Source organism: Halyomorpha halys, unplaced genomic scaffold (genome assembly GCF_000696795.3).
Source record: "Halyomorpha halys isolate HHAL.00 unplaced genomic scaffold, Hhal_1.1 Scaffold81.1, whole genome shotgun sequence".
Taxonomy (NCBI): Eukaryota; Metazoa; Arthropoda; class Insecta; order Hemiptera; family Pentatomidae; genus Halyomorpha; species Halyomorpha halys.
In genome coordinates, this window is record NW_027115240.1 from 397,859 (window position 1) to 418,828 (window position 20,970).

The 20,970-nt window shown below is 29.3% G+C and overlaps 2 protein-coding genes across 5 annotated transcripts in view; both read left to right on the forward strand.

The window, feature by feature from the left end:
- The window catches only part of kek5 (kekkon 5), a 597,474-nt gene that overhangs the window by 388,818 nt on the left and 187,686 nt on the right, over window positions 1–20,970 (forward strand). The window lies entirely within an intron of this gene.
- LOC136796992 (histone-lysine N-methyltransferase SETMAR-like) lies at window positions 17,368–19,592 on the forward strand. The gene is made up of 2 exons (XM_067052309.1): window positions 17,368–18,301; window positions 19,582–19,592. The coding sequence occupies exons 1-2, from the start codon at window positions 17,368–17,370 to the stop codon at window positions 19,590–19,592; spliced, it is 945 nt and encodes a 314-aa protein (XP_066908410.1).

The window sequence follows — 20,970 nt, forward strand, 5'->3', positions numbered from 1 at the left end:
TTGAGAGAAAAGAGATCAAAATTGTTTTAAAAAGTTATAAGAAATATTTTACGATGTTTCATTATTTCATTATTTAAACTTCGTAATTTAATCCCAGGCACTAAAGCATACCATATTATTCAAAAGTGACTTATCCAATACTAAATAAAGAATATCATTGTTATTATAAAAATTCTAATAGGTCGTGTGTTTTTGTAATTTAAACTGTTTTCTGTTTTAACCGATTTTAAAATAAAGACTGTTAAGCTATTTCGAATTCAGTTTTAAAACTTTTCTTATTGTTTTAAATGTTTATTACCTCATTCATTATTCAGATAATTGAGGTTAAAGATCCAAAATTTCACTTTTTCAGCCGCCATATTGAAACAAGATCATTATGAGCAATGATATTTTATACACTTTTTTTAACACAAAAACTACCCTTTTCTGCAAAATTTGTAGATTTTAAATTATTAATGTAATTTTTTATGCTCTTGGCCACCCTGTCTTTACATACATACCTATTCATTTTTATCAATAGCTATATATACAAGAAAACAAATTTTACGATTATTAAAGTTTAGGTGGTACAAGCCAGTGTATAGCCAGATGATTATGGGACTCAAAAAAAAAAAAAAAAAGAACTTTAAAAAAAATGTTTTGGGACCCACCACTAATCCTAAATAGTGGGTCTGGTCTTTCCCAAGAAGCTCTTATGAATCCAAACTTTACCCACGGTTGGTGGTACAGAAATTATTTTATGTTATTTTTGTATTTTTTACTCGGTTTGGGAATTAGAGATAAGTGGAGTGCTTTCTTTACAAGACGACTCATCACAACGTTTCTATGAAAAAAAATTATCAATAAATGTTTTAACTTCCATCGTTAAACTAACACTCCCTCTTGGGATTGTATAATTGGCATCAGTTTTTAAATAATTGATTTTTTTAATTGTAACGGTGAAAGTATAAATAATTAACGTTCTTGGAAGTTGCGTGACAAGGACTATGCTTTATTCCGGGAGATATTACAACACCCTTGTAAATTTCTTATTTACAATTATTATTCTTATTGTACGGTTTTTATTTTTCATGTGCAATACAAATAATTATGCAAAGAATGAGGGCTTCAAAGTAACTGTGCACTTTTATTTCGTAAAATTCCTTGTTCTAATTTTTCTTAAGAACTGTATTAAAACTGTTTATGGTAGAAACATAATATTTATTCACACATAGCGATGTGTGAAAAAAAATCAATTTTCTTCAGATGAGAATTTTCACGTGGGAACATTTTATAGTAAATGTTTTTCGATAGATAATGTGAGAACATTAAGAATAAAAGAATATTTTGACTTGAATTTTTATTTACAAAGTCTGTACAAGAAAAGTTCTCTATGGAGAACTTTTATAATAAAAGTTATTATGTCGGTTCCAACTTAAATGCAGGAAATGTCTCGTGAACTATCAGTTTGACAGGTTTTTCGCGGCTTTTTCAGAATTCATTACAATATTCCTAGAAAACCTGCTTAGTTTTTAAGCTCGTGATTTTAGTGAAATCGAATTAATTTTTGAAGGAAGATTGTTCGGGTGGTGGGCAAGAAAGATACAAGATAGTAAAAAAAAAAAAACTATTTATTAGTAACCAACATTTATCCCTACTTTTCAGGGCTTCATAAGTCCTAAATAAGAGCAAGTGAAATATTATAAAACAATTACAATATAAACTAGAAAGAGTGTAAAAAGTTATAAAAATGAAAGAGGAACGTACTAAGTTAAGAAAACATTAATATTGATGAATAGAATACTAAATTATTAAAAAGTACAGTAATGAGAAATTGAATTGCTAATGCAAAATTAGAGTAATCAATAGTGAAAAATTACTTAATAGAAGTAGTGATAAATATGATAAAATTAAAGAAAGAGTAAAGTAAGAAAGGTAATTCTTTATCAAATTAAAAATTGTTTTAATTTTAACATTTTTTATTAATAATTAATAAAACTATTTTAACCATAACTTATATATAATATATATATATTCTTTCCCCCCCCCCTTTCGTTGGCCCAAGACTCCCAAGTCCTATACTCCCCTATTCTAACTATGGTGGGGAGTGTCAAGTATTTTATTTTGTGGGACCGCCACTCAATGAAAAAAGTCAACGCCCCAGACCGGATTCAAACTAGCGCCACCCGCAGATCTCAGACAGATCAAATTGCACCAAATGACCTAGGCTACGGACGGCCACATAGCTTATATTAACAGTACCATTAAAAAACAGTTTTGAACATAACTCAGATTAAAAGAGCGTTTATCAAAAAGTTCTTTAGATATAAGTTCTTTTAAAACATTTTATCAACCTTTATAACTCTGTTGAAAGTTCTTATTGAACTTTTTTTGAGTTTAACCTTAATTGTAAGTGGTTTTGTAAAACAGTTAAAAACGACTGTGACAATTTTGACAAAACTCGGTAGATCAATATATAATAATTAAGTAGTCTTAAACATCAATGACGATTTTTTTTAAAAATTGAGCGATGAATTTTTAAATATACTTTAGAAACCTTTGATTTTGATTATTTGAAATTTAAAACCAGTTTCAGCTGTAAGCAATAACAAACAAATATAAACAATAAATAAATAAAGAATTTAATCAATAATTAAAGGGAAAAAATGAGGAATAGAGACAGAAGTTGGAAACATGAACATCCGAGGCTTTCGTATATAAACAACTTTTTCATTTTTTGTTGAACTGTTAAATTCTTGAGAGAAAGTTGATATTCGTTACTTTCAGCCCTAGAAACCCTAAAATACGTATTTGTATAGTGAGTGAAAGTTGTGTAAAGGGGGCAAAACACCAATTTTTTCTAATTATTACGTTGAAATAGTGCAAGATTTTTTTTTTTTAATTATTGCTTTTTCGCTATCGCATCTGTACAATAATACACTGATTACGAAAAAATGGCTTCATCTTATATTTTTCGTTAGAAATTGAAGCTTCATGGCTAATTGCTGGGGTCAGACACGCAAAGGGCAGACTAATAGACTGCTGGCAGAGGGCACTCTAACCCCTTGGGGACATCGAGATTAAGTCAAGCGGTGTAACGATGGCACTGATGGGGCTCACATACTTTACAAGGGGGTTGGTGGCAGGGGCGTTGCTGTGAAATCTAAAATCTCCCAACAATTTGGAACAGATTTCCCAACTTAAGTCCCTAAACAAATTTGTAAAACGGACCTATCTATCGTTCATAAGCAAATTCGATAATAATTGACTCTTTGAATAATATTTCACTAAAATTTTTGTAGTTTGAAGTTGGTTCTAAAACATATAAATTCCCAATTTTTCACATTCGAGTTAAAATAAAAAAATGAACTGTTTTCGAGATAGAGCACGAATCAGGAACGGTTCAAACCTGATTTCTGTAGCGCCATGGTTGCCACGGAATACTTTTATATTTATTTTATTTTTATACCAGATCTGGTGGGCCTTACATGGTTGATATAACTTATATAATTTTTTAACAGTTCATTATGACGGGGTATAGTCATACAAATGACACTCCTAACTATATAAAATGTTCTTATTAAAAGAAAAAAAATTAATAATAAAATAAATAGATAAGAATAATGCTTCTTAATAAAAGAGAAAAGTAAAATTAAAAACAAAAAATAATGATATTGGTACACTTAAACAAAACAAACAATTGTCTGCTAATAGTAAAAAGAAACAAGTTAATTTGAAAAAAGGGAAGAGAGAAGAAAAAAATAATGAATAATAATAATAATAAGTAAATAGTAGTGTGACTATGAATTAATTTTATATTTATTAAAAATTTATAAAAGAATGTCCTGCAGCAGTCTAGGTTTCAGTCTTCAGGTTGAGGTTGGGTTTCCCAGGTTGTAGGTCACTGCTCCTTCAACTGGCAACTGGGAGTGGAACTTCATGAACCGTTTTTTGATATAATCCTCTATTGACTCCATATGTAATTCGCGATGCAATTGGCTATTTCTTATGAACCAAGGAGCATTAACTGCGATTCTTAAGACTTTATTTTGAAAAGATTGTAGTTTTTCCTTTTCGTGAAGGATGCCGCTCCCCAGACTTCACAGCCGTACATCAGCAATGGCCTGAGGATTGTTTTAAATATAAGAACAGTTCTATCTGGTTTTAGTTTGGAATTTCTGTTTAGGATAGGATATAGCATTGGTAACCTTGCATAAGTTTGATGTTGATATGATGATGATTCCAGGTAAGGCGGCGATCTAGGTGAATTCCCAGGTATCTTACTACACGGAATAGTTAATGTATATTGTTCCGTTCTTTCAAATGACTAGGGTAAGTGCACCTGTTATTGACAGGCCAATCTTTGTTTTAAATATCAGGAATTTGATGTCACAATTTCGTTTCAAAATTGGAACCAGTGGTAAGCTAAGCACTCCATCAGCTGATCAACTAATTCCCTCTAAAATGAAAAAGCCAGTGACCGAAAACAAAAATGGAAATGAGACACTACTTGGACTAGTCACCATGAGCTCCTGGTTTCTTGTGTTTCAGCTTAAAGAGGTGTGTATATTTTTGTGGACCACAAACTGCCAAGTTCATGATAAAAGTAACCATTTCTTATTCGTTTGTGTTGGAATAATAAAAATTCAATTTGAAATGGGTATGTCAATATCTGGGTCACAAAAAATGCTTGTTTTCCCAGTCACTGATAACACTGTCAACAATTGGAAATATAAAAATTTTAATACTGTTTCTGGGTAATCTTTTTCCTAGGGTCGATTTTTCTTTTAGTGATCATAAATGCTTTGGTTATTAATGATAGGTTTATTTTTATTACTGAAATCAGAGTTATTGTTGTCTCCTTTCACAACTTTATACCGGACGTCTTACTAGGGTTAACTACCTCGTATTGTGCAACGTCATACTAGCCCCACAGTAAATGCACATTTACTACTACCGCCATAAAAGTCGCTATGTAGATGCGACATTTTATTCAGGCAACATTGGCCAACTAGACGACCTGAGTAGTAAACTGTTATAGGCATGTCGGGCTACACACGCCTCCTCAGAGGAACTGGAGGAATTTCTTCTTCAGTCTGAGGTCTTTCCTGACATGCCGCGCAGACTGAACTAGAGGAATTACCGAGGATTAGATATTTTAACACTGAAGGAAATAATGTTCATAAGATCTGGCCAACATAAGAAAAACTCGAATCTACAGATTTACATATTGTCTTCATAGGCATAGGCAGAGGGGAGCAAGGGGGAGCCTCACATCCCCCCCTAGAGTTTTGGGCCACTAGAAAAAAAATAAAGAAAATAAGGGATTGATTTGATAGATGATTTAACTTTGAAGGGACAAGGTGGACATATGTCGATTCTTCAGTAAAAAAAAGTTTAGATTCAATTATTCGTCATCTCTAAACTTATCTCTAAAAATAATGTGGGAAAAGAATAAAAAAGAACTTTTTTTAGATTCCATTTTTCCTACAATAACTTACTGTTTGCCATTTTAAAAATCTCAGAATGTTTGTTGAAAATAAATCAAAGAAGGCAACCATCGTAGATGTGGTGGTTAATATGTTTCCCTGCAATCCCAGAAGGCTGATTCTCTCATATCAAACCTCTTCACCAGCTCTTATATTTTTTGTCTGTATTTATGTACAATAATTATGTGTTTGCTCAATTTTCAATAATTTATTGTGATAAAAGCTCAGAAAAATTTAAAAAATAATTAATGGATTTTATGAAGTAGCAGAATTTCATATGTTTCTTTTACCAAATGTTTCCAAAATAGACGATATATAGACAAGTATATGTAATATTTGATGTCCGCTCTCACCATGGTAAAATTCTGCATACGCCCATGGGTGTCATCGCTTAGTTCTCACCGATTTTGAAAAAAAATTTTTGATTGATACTACTTTTAAAAAAATCCAATAATGTCGTGCTATGGCCCCTGGAAGCTATTAAAAAAATAAAACACTCTGAAACTGGTTCGTTTTATATCTCGATGATTGAGATATGATTTTTCCACTAAAACATTAGCTTACTAGGGCAGATTAAAGCAAAAATTAACGAATTTTTAATCAAATAATTTTTAAAATGTTTAAATATCTAACTTAATGGACTATTTTAAATCAAAAACAGTGTCAGGCTTTGATTCAATGAAGACAAAAAAATATTCTGTTTTGAGGAAGCTCAGAATTATTAAGTCAAGAAATTACAGTTCAGTGTAAACTTTGTATCTTTTCTTCAGTTAACCCAATTTTCTAAATTGTTAGGTTCGTTGGAAGAAGCAATTTCTTATCTCCCCTCCTCTCCCCCCCGCATCATTAACCATACCACTGTTTTATAAAGAAAATATAGGAAAATTGATTACAAAATATAAAACCGAATTGAGGTTTTTTCAGATTTGATTCGAAACCATGTTGAAACATCCTTGTTAAATTAAAACCTAAACTAACTCATCGAATTTGGCTTAAATTTATCCAAAGGGTCTTCGCTCAAAAATTTTTATTTTTAGATTCTGTCTGAAAATAGAGAATGAAAATTTGAAAATAGAAATGTTTTAAAATGCTGAAAAGAGATCTGGTACCATTGTTGATTACAAATAATTTTTCCAAACACTTCACACTGTTCTCATTACAGATAATTTGATAGACCAATCAGTTCGATTCTTTTTCAATGTAGACACACCAAGAAACATTTGATCTAAATAGGTGATGGAGTTGAAATAAAATAAGATGAAATTTAAGGCATAAATTAACACAATTGTTTTTATGCACCTTAACTGAAATTGGCCACTTGCCACTTAAGCATTAACAGATTATTTTGAAAACAATTTTATTAAATATAAGTAGTAAACTATTCTAGAAAACTTAATTTTTATCCTAGTTTAACATCTTAAAAATTTATCCTAGTTTCAATTTAAGATCTTAAATTTTCATCAAGAAAATATATATATTAATAAGTTTAATCTTTAATATTTCCCTTTGTCATTGTCTGATTATTTGTTATCGCTTAAATCCTACAAATTTCAATTTTATTATTCACCTTTAATATCAATGACACACTATAACACAATTTAAAATAATTTACCTCAAGGTACGTTTAATAAAATATATTATTTTATTAAACATTTCTAATATTATTTTTAGACAAAAAACTGATTTTCTTCCTATTCTTAGGAGTTCTACTACTTATACTATTTCAAAATAAGAAAAAGTACGTGCCATAATACTAAAACGTAAAAAAAAAAAAAAAATGCGTAAAGCTCCCTCCGAAATTCAGAGTTTTCAAAATGCTAAAGCAGCCTGATATTTCATCTCGAAAGTAATTGTTCAACTAGTGAAACTAAAATAAAAATTAATTTTTCTTGAATAATTTATAACATTTATTTAAACAATTTGTTTTCTAAAATAATCTGTTACAGTTTAATTAATTGAACAGCGGCAAATAAACATATTGTTAAGTTTAACCAGACATATGTTAGTAAATATAGTTCTGTATTATTGTGGACAAATGTTAATAATGTTATTCTTAAGTTAATTTGTAATTTAAAGGTTTAAACTTTAATGGAGAATTGACAAGAGATTTTTAAATTATTGGATGTGAGGTTTAAATCTATATTTAAGACTGTCCTTTAGAATGGCCCTATTGCCCGAAACGTTGGACTTGGAAAAAATAATAAAGAGTTTTTTGAGACTTAACTTGGATGTACGTTATTTTATTTAAAGACATTTGTCTTATTTATAGAGGGTCCCACTAAGGTCGAAATATATCGTTGTTGTTGTTGATTGTTGCTTAAAGGCGTAAAACCCTCTGGTCATCAACGCCTATGGGATGATAAAAGTAAAAAAAAAAAAATAATAAAATAAATAAAAAATAGAAAAATAAAAAAATAAAAAAAAAATGAAAAATAATTAAAAAAAAATAATAAAATAAAAAAAATAAATAAAAAACATAAAAATCGAAGAGGAGTTATAATATATAAAGAAGGCGATGTGCTTTTAAAAATTCAAATACTCGTGTAATTTTAGCTTCCTCATCTGCGAGAGTTTCGGATAAATTTGGGGTCAGTCCCATCCTATTTATTGTTGGCGAAATATATCGTTTTTTTTATTTATAGAGGTGAAAATGTTAATAAAAATGCATATTATATGTTTTACGTATATGTACTTTATTCCACTAAGGGCCACGCGAATATCATTGGTTAGGCTTCTTCGGGTGTCTTGATTTTCTTTCTTCCCATCGCAGTTTCATGATCCTCGACTGCGTTGCTTTTCTTTCTTCGGACCACTTCGTGCCCCTCTTTTTTCCTCTTCCAATATTGGCGAGATTTTTCATTGTTTTCCTGTATGTGTCTCTATCTAGACTGTCGGCATCTGAAATTTTAAGGTTCTTTAAATCTTCTCTTATTTGCATCTTGTATCCTCCCATGCTTTTGTGGCTGAAACTTTTTTTTTAAAGATCTTTTTGTTCAATCTTTCCTCCTTCATCCTTTTCATATGCCCATAGAACATCAGCCTTCTGATTCTTATCTCGGTTTCTAGGTCTCTGATATTTCTGTGTATTTCATCGTTATATCTTCGGCTGTAATCTTCATGTGTTTTCCTGGGCCCATAGATTTTTCTTAAGATTCTCCTTTCTATTCTTAGCAGCTTTTCCAAGTCGGTTAGGTATGTGGTCTCCATCCCGTATAAAATCACAGGCCTTATCACAACATTCTAATGTCTTAACTTTTACGTTATACTTTTATTTTATAAAACAAAACTTATTGCTTAAAAAGTCAAATATTTTGGTTTGTATTCGAGTGCCAACTTTAAGAGGTTTCTTGATGGTATAAATTTCATCAAATGTGCCAAGATTGTTAATATTTGACATCTTCAAATATTTTTGTATGGTTTCTTATGACTTTCCTGTGTTACGCTTCAACACTCATTCTGAAATTTCTTCACAACTTTAATCTTCATTTTCTATTTCCAAAGAGGAAGGAGAGCCGGCAGAAACAATGCCATCGTCTGTGAAGTCTTTTCATCATAAATACGCACAGAATCCTCAGAAGTCGGTTGATTTATATTTTCGTTGCTACTACAAAGGATAATAATTTTGTCCTATTCTGCAAGTGTTACCAACAAGTCCCAATTAATTAGGTAAATATCGAAAAAATCTAAGAATTCAAATCTCAATTACACATGCTTTAATTCAAGGCAAAAGTTTCGGGATCTCTTTGTAATTATCATTAGTAGAGGTTTCTCATGTACACCGTGCCCACTTAACCAGTTTAAACTGCATTTCTCAACGTCTCATTTTTCGGAAGATAATACGCAATTTTTAACGAAACAATGTAAAGAAGCTTAACGAACAAAATCCATAAATTAGATATTATTGATTGTTATTCCGCTCGTGGAGGTGACAGTGAGAGAAGTAAGGACGCATCGGACACAATGAAGCCCCGATCAAAGTTCCCTATTTGAGACGGATGATTGCCCCCAGGGGAGGATGGAAAGGATTGACCTTAATCTCCACAGCTCAGGATAGCCTTACAAAAGAGGCAGAACAAAGTCCTGCATTCATTCCCCGTTACTGGTAGGCCTTCTCTGATAAGCGCTGCCTACTGTTTTAAGCAAGAGAAAACAGAACCATCTTAACCAATAGAGCATAAAGAAGAATCCCGTGATCATTGTACTGATAATAATGTAAATGTGTATCCATTTATTTATTTATTAATTTTTTTTTTTGTAGCATTCTGCAATACAATAAAGTAATGTAATGAAGTATACAAATAAAGCAATGTATAAATTCTAATGAAACAATGTACTTCCCATAAAAAAAAAAAATAGAATATTGTTTTATATGTTTAATACAAAAATATTTTTTTAAACTTATTTATTCATTTTTTAAATTTATTTATATGTATTTTTTAAATTTATTTATGAGTTTTTGCAAACTTATTTATTTATTTTTTTAATTGTTATACTGATGTGTTTTTTTTTATTTATTTCTATTTATTCATAATTTAGTTTAATGTATATTGCAAATGTGTAACGAATTGTACGTGAAATACGGATCAATGGAGAGGGGAGGTATGAGATAATACTCCACTATATAGAGGTAATAGCGTAAATAAGGTTGATAAAAAAAAAAAAAAAAGAGAGAAAGAATGAATAAGGAAAATTTAATATAATTTTGTGTGAAAAGGTGGGAAAAAATAAGGCAAAATAAAATTGTTAAAAAAAAAAGATAATATTTGAGAAATATTGTATTTATGATATAGTTAATTATTGTTTGAAAAGAGAAAAAATAAAAATTGTATCTTTGATTAACATGTTAATGCAATATACACTAGCGTATACACACAGCTTATTCATAAACTAAGAACTAATAAGTAAGCTATGTGTTCTAGCAACTCGATGCATTTGGGTAACATTGCCGAAAGCGTTTCATAGTTTTAAGATAAAAAAAAAAAACTATCATCACTATATCTTTGAGAATACTTAAAGACGAATTCTTCATTCATTCATTTTTTTATTTATCTTTTTTAATTACCTTACAGTTCGCAATTTATTTCACTACAATTTATTTATTTTCTTACCTCTTCTTGTTTTGTTTTTTAATCTTACTTTTCTAATTTTTTTTTTCTTCTTGTGTGGTTAAATCATTTAAAATTAGCTTTGTTTTTTTCTAATATAAAGAAAAAAATATTCTGTACATGTATATTTACATATTTAGCAACATGTTTTATAATTTTTTGTAAGACCAGATAAATTTAATTATTTTCTCATATGCTACTACTTTGAACTTTGAGCTCGACAGGTCCATGCGGGTTCGGGTATCCTGTACTTCGCACAGTCTGGTCCCAGCTCTGTACCGCTGAACTTCGCAATAATTATTATAGTTGTAAGGAGATTTTATAGCTTTGGCAAAGTATCAAAGGATTTAAAAACTACATATCAAAGAAAGTAACACATTATTTCTTCTGTAATTTAGAAATAAGGTACAAACGTTTTTAAAAAAATAAGTTAATACATAAACCGATGCATGTATGAAATGTTTTAACAATTTGTGTTATAATATGTTGGAAAATAAATACATTTATTAATTTTCATTCATTCCAAATATTTCGCGATGATTGTTACAGTAATTTCTTATATCAAGACCTCATTTCATTTACAAAATAAATAATGATTTTTGAACAAGTACGATAAATTAGTGCTACGTTTACTATAAATAAATATGAATATGTTAAACATACAATTTTGATCTTTTAATCAAACAATTCTGGATGCAAGTACAAGTAAAATGTTTAACAATTATTCTGTGATGCAATTAAAAAAAAAAGATTCATTATATTCTTTATAATACGATAATTTAAACATATTCCAGAAATTAGTATTATTTCCCCTTATAACCACTACTTCGAACTTTGGACTCTACATGTCCGTACAGGTTCGACTATTGTACACATCGCTCACGGTTAAGTTCCAGCTATATAGCGATGCACATCGCAATAATTATTATAGTTTTCCATAATAACAGAATCATATATACATATATATAGAAATAAGGTACTGATGAATCTTTTCATTGAACGATATTGGGTAATACGATAGCAGATTGTTTGTTCCTACAGCAGCATGTATTTATTTACATACAATAGACCAATCATTCTATTATATCTTCAAAAGTAAGTACATTTCTTCATTTTCGTGTTATTATCCTACTTCACAAGAATTATTATAGTTATTGGTTTGGCCAAGAATTAATTCCATTTCAAATTAAAACAAGATTTTTAAACAATCTGAGTAACACAATTTTCTACTGTATTGAAAAAGGTTCCTTATAAAACTTTGAATTAATTAATATTAGCTTTTAAATTAACTTATTCTTTATTATTTTTCTTTTCAGGAATTGATTACTTTTTTATTCTCTATGCCATCCGAAGAACGTTTCGAGCTTTTCTATCCATTATCTAGATCTAAAAATAAAAATATTTACAATCAACAGTTTTACAATTAACATACAGTTACAATAAACAAATTTTACATTGTATTTTAATAAACTTTTTTTTACAAATTTACATACACATAATTTAATATTTAACTATATTAAACAGGTACTTCACTAATTTATTAACATTTACAAATCTAAAATGTTTTAAGGTTAAGCCAAATTTCCAAATTGTTTTTATTTTTTTCCTTATTCTATTCTTAATTTATGGACATATGTCACCTTAATTGAAACCATTTTTTATATACTTCTAACTGAACTAAAAGCGTTGTTAATTCTATTTTTGACTTAACCTATTCTTGATTTATGCTTTATCAATAAAACAAATATCTAATAATTGTTCAATTATGTATTACTTAATAAAAAACAATTTGTTATTACTAAGTTTATTCGTACAAAAAAAATTATATTTAGAAGGCAGACATGTAGAGGAACAAGATGCCTGCATATTTTGTACACATCTGCTTGGGTGAGTGCCCTATGTGACCTTCATACCCTACCTGCCCTCCCAGCTTTTCCTCAACAAATCAGCAATTCTCTGATTTTGCTTGAATTAAACTTCATCTAATATATACTCATAAATAACACTCATAAATCGAAAATAAGTATTACATGAAAGACAAATTGCAATATCAAATTTTGAAAAGTTATTATCAAAAACAGATTATACATAGCAGAATATCATGCAGATGTATTAAGAGAAAATTAATATGTGAGTACACATCTGTCAGGTTAAAATATAAATTTTGAAATAAATTTTAATTTGGCCAAAAAAAAACTTTACTTTTGGGAAGTGGGCATATTCACTTTTGATATGAAAATTCTCAAATCTGTGTTGGAGGTTGTATTAACATTAATTTTTTATTTTAAAAAATACGTCCCCAAGATTTGTGTAGATTAATGGGCTTGTGTTCAAGTAATCAGTATTTTTGTTATTTTAAGAAAAATAATAATAAAAATCAAAAGGCCAAGCGTGGCGAAATTTCTGAACAAAAAATTTTTATTTTGTTATTAATTTTTTTTATTTTAGGACTTCTCATGGTGAGAATAACGAATATACATTTGGTCCTGCCAAGAATACAACATTTTAACAAAAGAAAACGAAGCTGTAATGCAATCGGGAAAGATCAGTTGGTTTTGGCTTTTCGCGTAAAAATTGGATATTTCTATTTTTCTTCTTTTCTCCTTTATTTATTCATTTATTTTTAAAAATGAGTAGTGTTTTTTTTTTTAAATAAATTAAATTAAAGGTACTCTAGAGGAAGATTTTTTAAAAATTCATTACTTAATCCCTGTTAAACTATTTTTATTAGGATAAGTCTTATTTTTTTATTTAAGAATATTTAATTTTTCATTGATTCACCGAGTTTAATCAAAAGAATTACAGCCTTCGCGAAGAAAATCGATACTATAAAGTGGCACTTTATTCGATATTATCGAAAATTCGCTGCAGTTTTACAGGCATATAACAGCCTTCAATATGTAATTTTAGTTTCGATCTTCGTTTTTGAGTTGACAGACACACATCATTTTGTGAGACTAGGTTTTTTGGATTTTCCCTTACTATATATTCCATTTATAGGTAAGATAAAGTAAAAAAAAAATTAATAAAAGGAAAATGGTCCGGTCAAAGAAGAACTCAAATAGTCGTGAAACTTTATCATGAGCCAACGTTTCGCCCCACGTTGGAGAGCTTCATCAGGGCTAAAAAAATACAAACACTTAAATGACGTAAACAAAAATTAACAAAGTAAATAAAATTAAAAAGATGGACAGTGAAACGTAAAAATTAAATTAGAATAATAAAAGTATTTAGAAAATTAATGAAAACGGAAATAGTAAAAAATAAAATAAGAGGAAATATAAAATGCATTACACACAAAAGATGAAAAAAAGGGAAATAAGTGTAAAATCAAGAATAAAAGAAGATAATGAACAAAATAGGAAACGCACCTTTCGCACCGACCAGAGGTCAGTACGAAAGTAAACGGTAAACAGGATGTAATAGAGAAGTAGTGGGGATTGGCGGTTAAAAATACGTTACAATTGAAAATAATTTTCAAAATAAACAGTGTTAGAAAATTAAAGAAAATATTAATAATTGGAAAACATTAAATGATAACATACATAATAGGGAGGACCATATTATTTTTTAAAAAAGTTATATACATACACGGATAGAATACAAACATTCTTGTATAATATGAACACTGTTTATTGAAAAAAGTTCTCCAACTTTAACTATTCAATGTACATACAAGAAGGTAAACGATGGCATATTTACAATATTTTTGCATAATTTAACATTTATAAAAAATATTTTCAATAGCCACAAGAAGCAGTGATTTTACGTGAGAAAAATAAAGTAACATTATTCCAAAGTATACATACTTGTACCAATACTTTAATTAATTGTGTCTAAATTTTTAGTTGTTAGGTTTCAAAGCCGTAAAACGGTAAAGTCATCAATACTTGAAGGTTGTAAATATTTTTATTAAGTAAACAATTTATTTAAAATCATTAAATTAACTCATAAATTTACAAATTTTATTTTATTTTTGTTTTTTGAAATTATATTTTTCATTAACATAAATTCAAAAATTCAATATGTGCATTAATTTTATTATCTTTTAAACTTAATGATAACTCAAAACTTATTTATTTTATACAGTGGTTAAATCGATAGGCTCAAATAAATACAATCATTACAAACGGTTTTAATATGATCCTGACACATAAGGCAACATGTAATTATGCGTCCAGTCCTTTCCATATTCCTTTATAAATATGCCATACACATTAATTATGGTTGGCCTCCTAAGGAAGAACGTTTACAAACATTCAAAAGTTTATGGAGTAATTGTTTATTGCTCTAAGAGGATCCCATATTCTGTCACCATATTAATGTACCCTCATCCCCCAAAAGAAAAACAAAACTTCTAGATCCGCCCCTGGTAAGGAGATTTATATAGTACATTTTATATAATAGTATTGTCGTAAGGATGAATTTTACTTCAATGCAAAAATATATAGTTTACATAATGACATCAACTAACTACCGAGGAGTGTGTTACACATTATAGGAATTAAAAAATCGTTTAATAAAAATTTTATATAACTCAATTTCTTACATTAACTTACCTAGATATAAAAAGTATAAGTAAGGGAAAAAATTGCGAACCAAAGGTTTAATCAGAAACCTAAATAAGAAATTTAACACTAATGTTGGCAGGAATTGACGCGCTTGATTTTTTTTTTCATCTGTTTAATGATGTTTTCTATTTAGCTGGACTCTAAATAATAGAATACTGAAAAAAAACAAAAAAATTGAGTTAGTTAAAATTTTTGTTAAACGATTTTTTAAATCCTATAATGTGTAACACACTCCTCGGTAGTTAGTTGATATATTATGTTAAACTATATATTTTTGTGTTGAAGTAAAATTCATCCTTACGACAATACTATTAAGTAAAATGTAATTTTTCCTTATCAGTGGCGGATCTAGAAGTTTTGTTTTTCTTTTGGGGGATGAGGAAGGGTGCATTAATATGGTGACGACAGAATATAGGAATATCCTCTTAGAGCAATAAACAATTATGCCATAAACTTATGAATGTTTGTATATGTCCTTACTTAGGAGGGCCAACCATAGAGAGGTTTAGTCAGAAACCTAAAAAAGAAATTTAACACTAATCTTGGCAGGAATTGACGCACTTGATTTTTTTTTTTTCATCTGTTTAATGATGTTTTCTATTTAGCTGGACTCCTGGACTCTAAATAATAGTATACTGATGAAAAAACAACATTATCACCAGGCACCGGTAAAAGGTACCTTGCCAAGTTCTTGAGAATAGTGATGGGGTGTTTTATTAATGATAATAAAACATATTAAGGGGGTAAATTAACTACATATATATTTTATTTACTGTGGGCCGTCGAGGGCTTCAACCCTTCAAATTATTTATTTGTTTTTTATACAAATTGATTCAGATAATCAATATCCAAGCTAATTAAGAGATATCTGAGATGGCCTAACTAGATTGGACATAGCAATAAAATAAAATAAATAATGACTTGTTTGTTTGTGTTTGTTGGTACGTGCGTGTGTGTGATTATAAATATTTCTTTTTAATGCTAGAACTAAAATCCCCCTAATCTATGGAAATAATAATGCATTCATTATTAGTATCTATATTCAGAAAACCTTTCAACTGTTTTGCTAAGACACCAACGCTTGCAGAATTCAATTTAGAAACAATAAATTTTGAATTATCTTACAGAACGAGTCCTTATTTCCGTCTTAAATTATGGAATTCTGAGAATTTTTTTTTCCTGAATTTCAATGATTCATAATTTTTCAATACCTCCACTTGGTATAATTGATCTACATTACCCATTCCCATTTATTATAAAATAAACGGGAAGAGAAACATTTATTGTTGTAAATGTAAGACGAGAAATACAAGAGTTATAATGTATCATAACTCCTTGTTTCGAAAAATTAGTTTATAAATTAATGAAATTAATAATTTGGGGCCGTATATATGCATATGTGCAGCAGAAATGTCAAATATGGCACGTTTTAGTCAATACATCCATGGCTGGCCAACAAAAAATATATGAGCGCTCTCTGCCCATTTTTACATTTACATATCCATGTAAGGAATATATGGTAAAGGGAATTATTAATATCGCTAAAAATTTCACATTCATTTAGGGTCCTCTTCAGTCCACGAAAAAAGTTTCGCAAAATAGTTTGTGTATTTTTCTGACAGTGTGTTGAGCAAAAACGAAAATTTGTACAGAACTGAAATTACATATTTAAAGTGGACATATGGCTAGGATGTTACAGCAACTTAAATTCCTTAAAATAAATTTATCTCAAGTGCAACTTTATACATCGATTTTATACTTTTTTAGGATTCCCTGATAACTGGCTGTAACTATTTTGATCAAACTGAGTAAATCAATGCACAGTTAAGTGTTAATATAGATAGGTCTTTTTCCCAATGAAATAATTGTAATTTCTTTAAAAATCTGACTCTAAAGTACCTTTTATTTTGTTTATTTGAAGTAATGAACCAACTCACGTTTATACTAGAAGTGAAAAATTTACAAATATAAAGTATGAAAGGATTTGATAATTAACCTAAAGAGTTAAGAGGAAAAATATTTTTCCAAGGCTAGAAATACCAGGGCATTCAAAAAGTCCTGTCGTTTTTCGTTTGTTCGTAGTTTATTTTGATTCTAGAGTGTTTGCTAATTAATTCCGTTCAATACAACTTTTATCCATGTAAACACAAATGTTTATACTTTATGAATAGGAGGCTAAGGAGGATTAATTTAATGCAGTCACCATCCAACTGTCTAGTTAAAATGATTCCAGTTGAAACTCAAATTCGGTCGATTTTGCTCTATGAGTTTAAACTTGGCTCAAAAGCTGCCGAAACTGCTAGAAAAATATGCTCCGTGTTTGGGGAAGATGTGCTGTCTGAGCGGAAGGCACAATTTTGGTTTTCAAAATTTCGTGGAGGCGACGAGACACTAGAAGACGAGGCACGCTCAGGTCGACCAACTGTAGTTGATAAGGAGGACGTTCGAAGAGTAGTAGAGTTGGATCCGCGTCAAAGTTGTTCAGAGATAGCCTCTCAACTTAATATCTCAGCCACCACTGCCTGGAATTACCTTAAAGAACTGGGAAAAGTGAAAAAACTGGATAAATGGATTCCTCATAAGCTTTCAGATGCCAATATGCTTGTTCGCTTGACAACTGCATCTTCGTTAACTTCCCGCTTGAAAGTCGAACCCTTTTTGAATCGAATCATCACCTGTGATGAGAAATGGGTGTTGTACAACAACTTCAGACGATCATATCAGTGGTTGTCGGCAGATGAGAAACCTAAACAATTTCCAAAACCAGATCTCCATCCAAAGAAAGTTTTGCTCATTGTTTTCTGGACAGCCAAAGGTATAGTGCATTTTGAGATTCTGAATCAAGGGCAAACCATCACTGCAGAAGTATACTGCAATATACTGGACCATTGCCAATCCAAGCTTAAGACTTTTGATCCCTGCTTAGTCAACAGAAGAAGACCTTTGCTTCTTCAAGACAACGCTCGACCACACACCGCCAAATTGACCAGGGAAAAATTGACAGAAATAGGCTGGGAAGTTTTGCCTCACCCACCATATTCCCCTGACCTGTCACCCACTGATTATCACCTATTCAGAGATCTCGACAACAATCTGAGACAAAAATGTTTTCAAGACCGTGACAACCTAATTCACGAACTGACCACTTATTTTTGCAGTAAAAATCAACAGTTTTTTAAGGAAGGAATTTGGGCTTTACCATCTCGTTGGGAGAAGGTTACCGACTGTAACGGTGGATATTTTGATGAATAAAGGTGATTATTTGAAAATATTTATATATTTAAAATTTCCCCCAAAAAAACGACAGGACTTTTTGAATGACCTGGTACATTTTAAAAAATGAGAGTAGTGATACTGAGTGATTATAAATAATTTGGAAAGTAAAAGATTTTACAAAAAATAATATTTAATAAATAAATAATACTTTTTTGAAAACTGTTGAAATTGAAATCCGTCTGTCTGTCCACAGAAATGCTTATTTGGAGAATAAGTACGGGAAAATATTGCCATAGTGAATAATAGAGAAATATCTGTTTCAATACAGCATATATATAATTCCCTTTGCCTATAGCCTAATTTAGCATATATTTTTTTATTATTCTATTTATCCCGTCCTTTGTAATGTATTAATGTATTTCATCTTGTTTAATTATTTCTAGTAAATTGGTTTTATGTGTTTTCAACTTTAAAGAGGCCCCTATTACCTTTCATGTTAACTTTTAAAGGAGTTTCCCCTTTTACCCTTCTACGGTGGTAATTTAGATTTAAGAGCTAGCCTTTTACTTTAATAATTAGCCGAATAAAGAAAAGATTGTAATTTTACTCCTTAAAATGCTCGTTGTAATAATCTAATTTACCATATATTTTGTACTATTCTTCTAAGCACGCCTTTGTAATGTACTTATTTATTTTCTCTTGTTTAATTCTTTATAGTAAATTATTTTTATTTCTTTTGTCGGCCCACAATTACCATCTTTATGTTAAATTATTTGCGTTGTTTAGCTATGATATGTTGTACAGTTATGTCTCAAAAAAGTATTTTAAGGATGAAGTTTTTCAATTTTTACAACCTAAAAACCATTCTGTAACCAAACTACTAATGTTAAACTGTTATATTCAATAATCATTAGTAATAATATTTTTTTTTTTTTTTAAATAAATCAATTGATATCCATGTTAAGTCTCAACAATCTTTATTATATCATCAACAGTCCAACGTTTCGGCCAATTCGGCCATCCTCAAGAATAATCATAAATATAAATTTACAACTCACACCCAATTATTTAAAAACGTTTCGCAGGCTATTCTGCCCAGGTCATTTATTACAAGTCAAATTGCCCTATTTTGTCACAATTTCATTAATGTTTAATTTTAGATCAACTTAATACTATCGACTATCTTATAAGCCTTATATAATCATTATATTCATATTTAAGATTGTCCTTGAAGATGGCCGAACTGGCCGAAACGTTGGACGGTTGATGATATAATAAAGAGTGTTGAGACTTGATAATGTTTGATTTATTTACAAAATAAATACCAGTCTCAAGGAATTGAAAAGATTATAAATAAAATAATAATAGTTTTATATCCATTCTTTAAAGAGCTAAAATCCTCTCCTTTGGTAGGTGAGAGTCTGGTCTCTAAACATGAAGAATTAAAAAAAAAAATTAACACTATTTCATCGATTAAATATTCACACTAATTTGAAATAATAATAATAATTTCCGAGATATAAGGGAATAAAATATTTTCTATGCTGTGTTTGAACACTAGGACATAAATGATAATTTTCCGTAGGTTCTTTATCACATCATACACTATAAACTCAATCTCGATTTGTTTCCGCCATTTTATTAACATCAAATGTAGATAAAGTGCAATATAACTTGTTTTTTTTTTTTTGTTTTTATTCCAAAAATGATTCAACTACATAAATAATCCAAATACGCTGTGAAAAGACAGTGAAATTATATTTTTGTGCAATAATAATAGTTGAACTAAGACTCGATAGCTTGTAAAGGAGTTTACAAATATATCTATATTTATGATATTTTATTTTCATTATTAGAATATTGTTTATTTATAAATTGATAGTTCTTCAATTAAGAAGAATATCAAACAATTTTCTTTGGTGGTATTTAGAAATGTAAAGTTTATATACTAATTATTGTACCTGTCAATTCAAAACACACACACACATATATATAAATATACTTGAACTAATATGGTTTATTTAATTATTAAACGTGTAAGAAGAAAATACAATAGTTATATATTGTACAATATTATACTACAACTATTTTATTCTTTTTAGTCTTAGATCTTTTTATTTAAGAGTAATAATACAATGTGTCATAATCAAGAACAATAAATATTAGTGTTTCTGTTGTATTAAACATACTAGAGTTACAATAAAATAAAGATTAAAAAAATAATTTTTATTTCCATGTAGTATATCGCACACACTTAAAATGTATGTTCTTCATAATAATCTGAGAAAGTTGAAACACAAAACGCTTCCCCCACCTTTCCTAATCGTTCAAAACTCATTTAAAAGTATTTTTTTAGTATAATACTTAGATTCCTTTTTTTGTAATAATGGAGGTAAATTGAAAAAAAATAAAAATAATAATAGTAAATTACTTTTTTAAAAGAAAATATTTCTTTAAATGAGTTTTGATTGAAATATATTAGTTTCTTAATTTTTTATATACTAAAGAGGAGTTTTGCGGAGGCTATAGATTCCGATAATCGGCTTCCACGAGCCAAAAACTCGTTTTAAAAACTTAAGTTCAATCCTTCCCTGAAATTATTTTTTTTTT

Excerpts from the sequence above, each read along its gene's own strand:
- LOC136796992 (XM_067052309.1), top strand. The coding sequence starts at position 17,368 with ATGATTCCAGTTGAAACTCAAATTCGGTCGATTTTGCTCTATGAGTTT.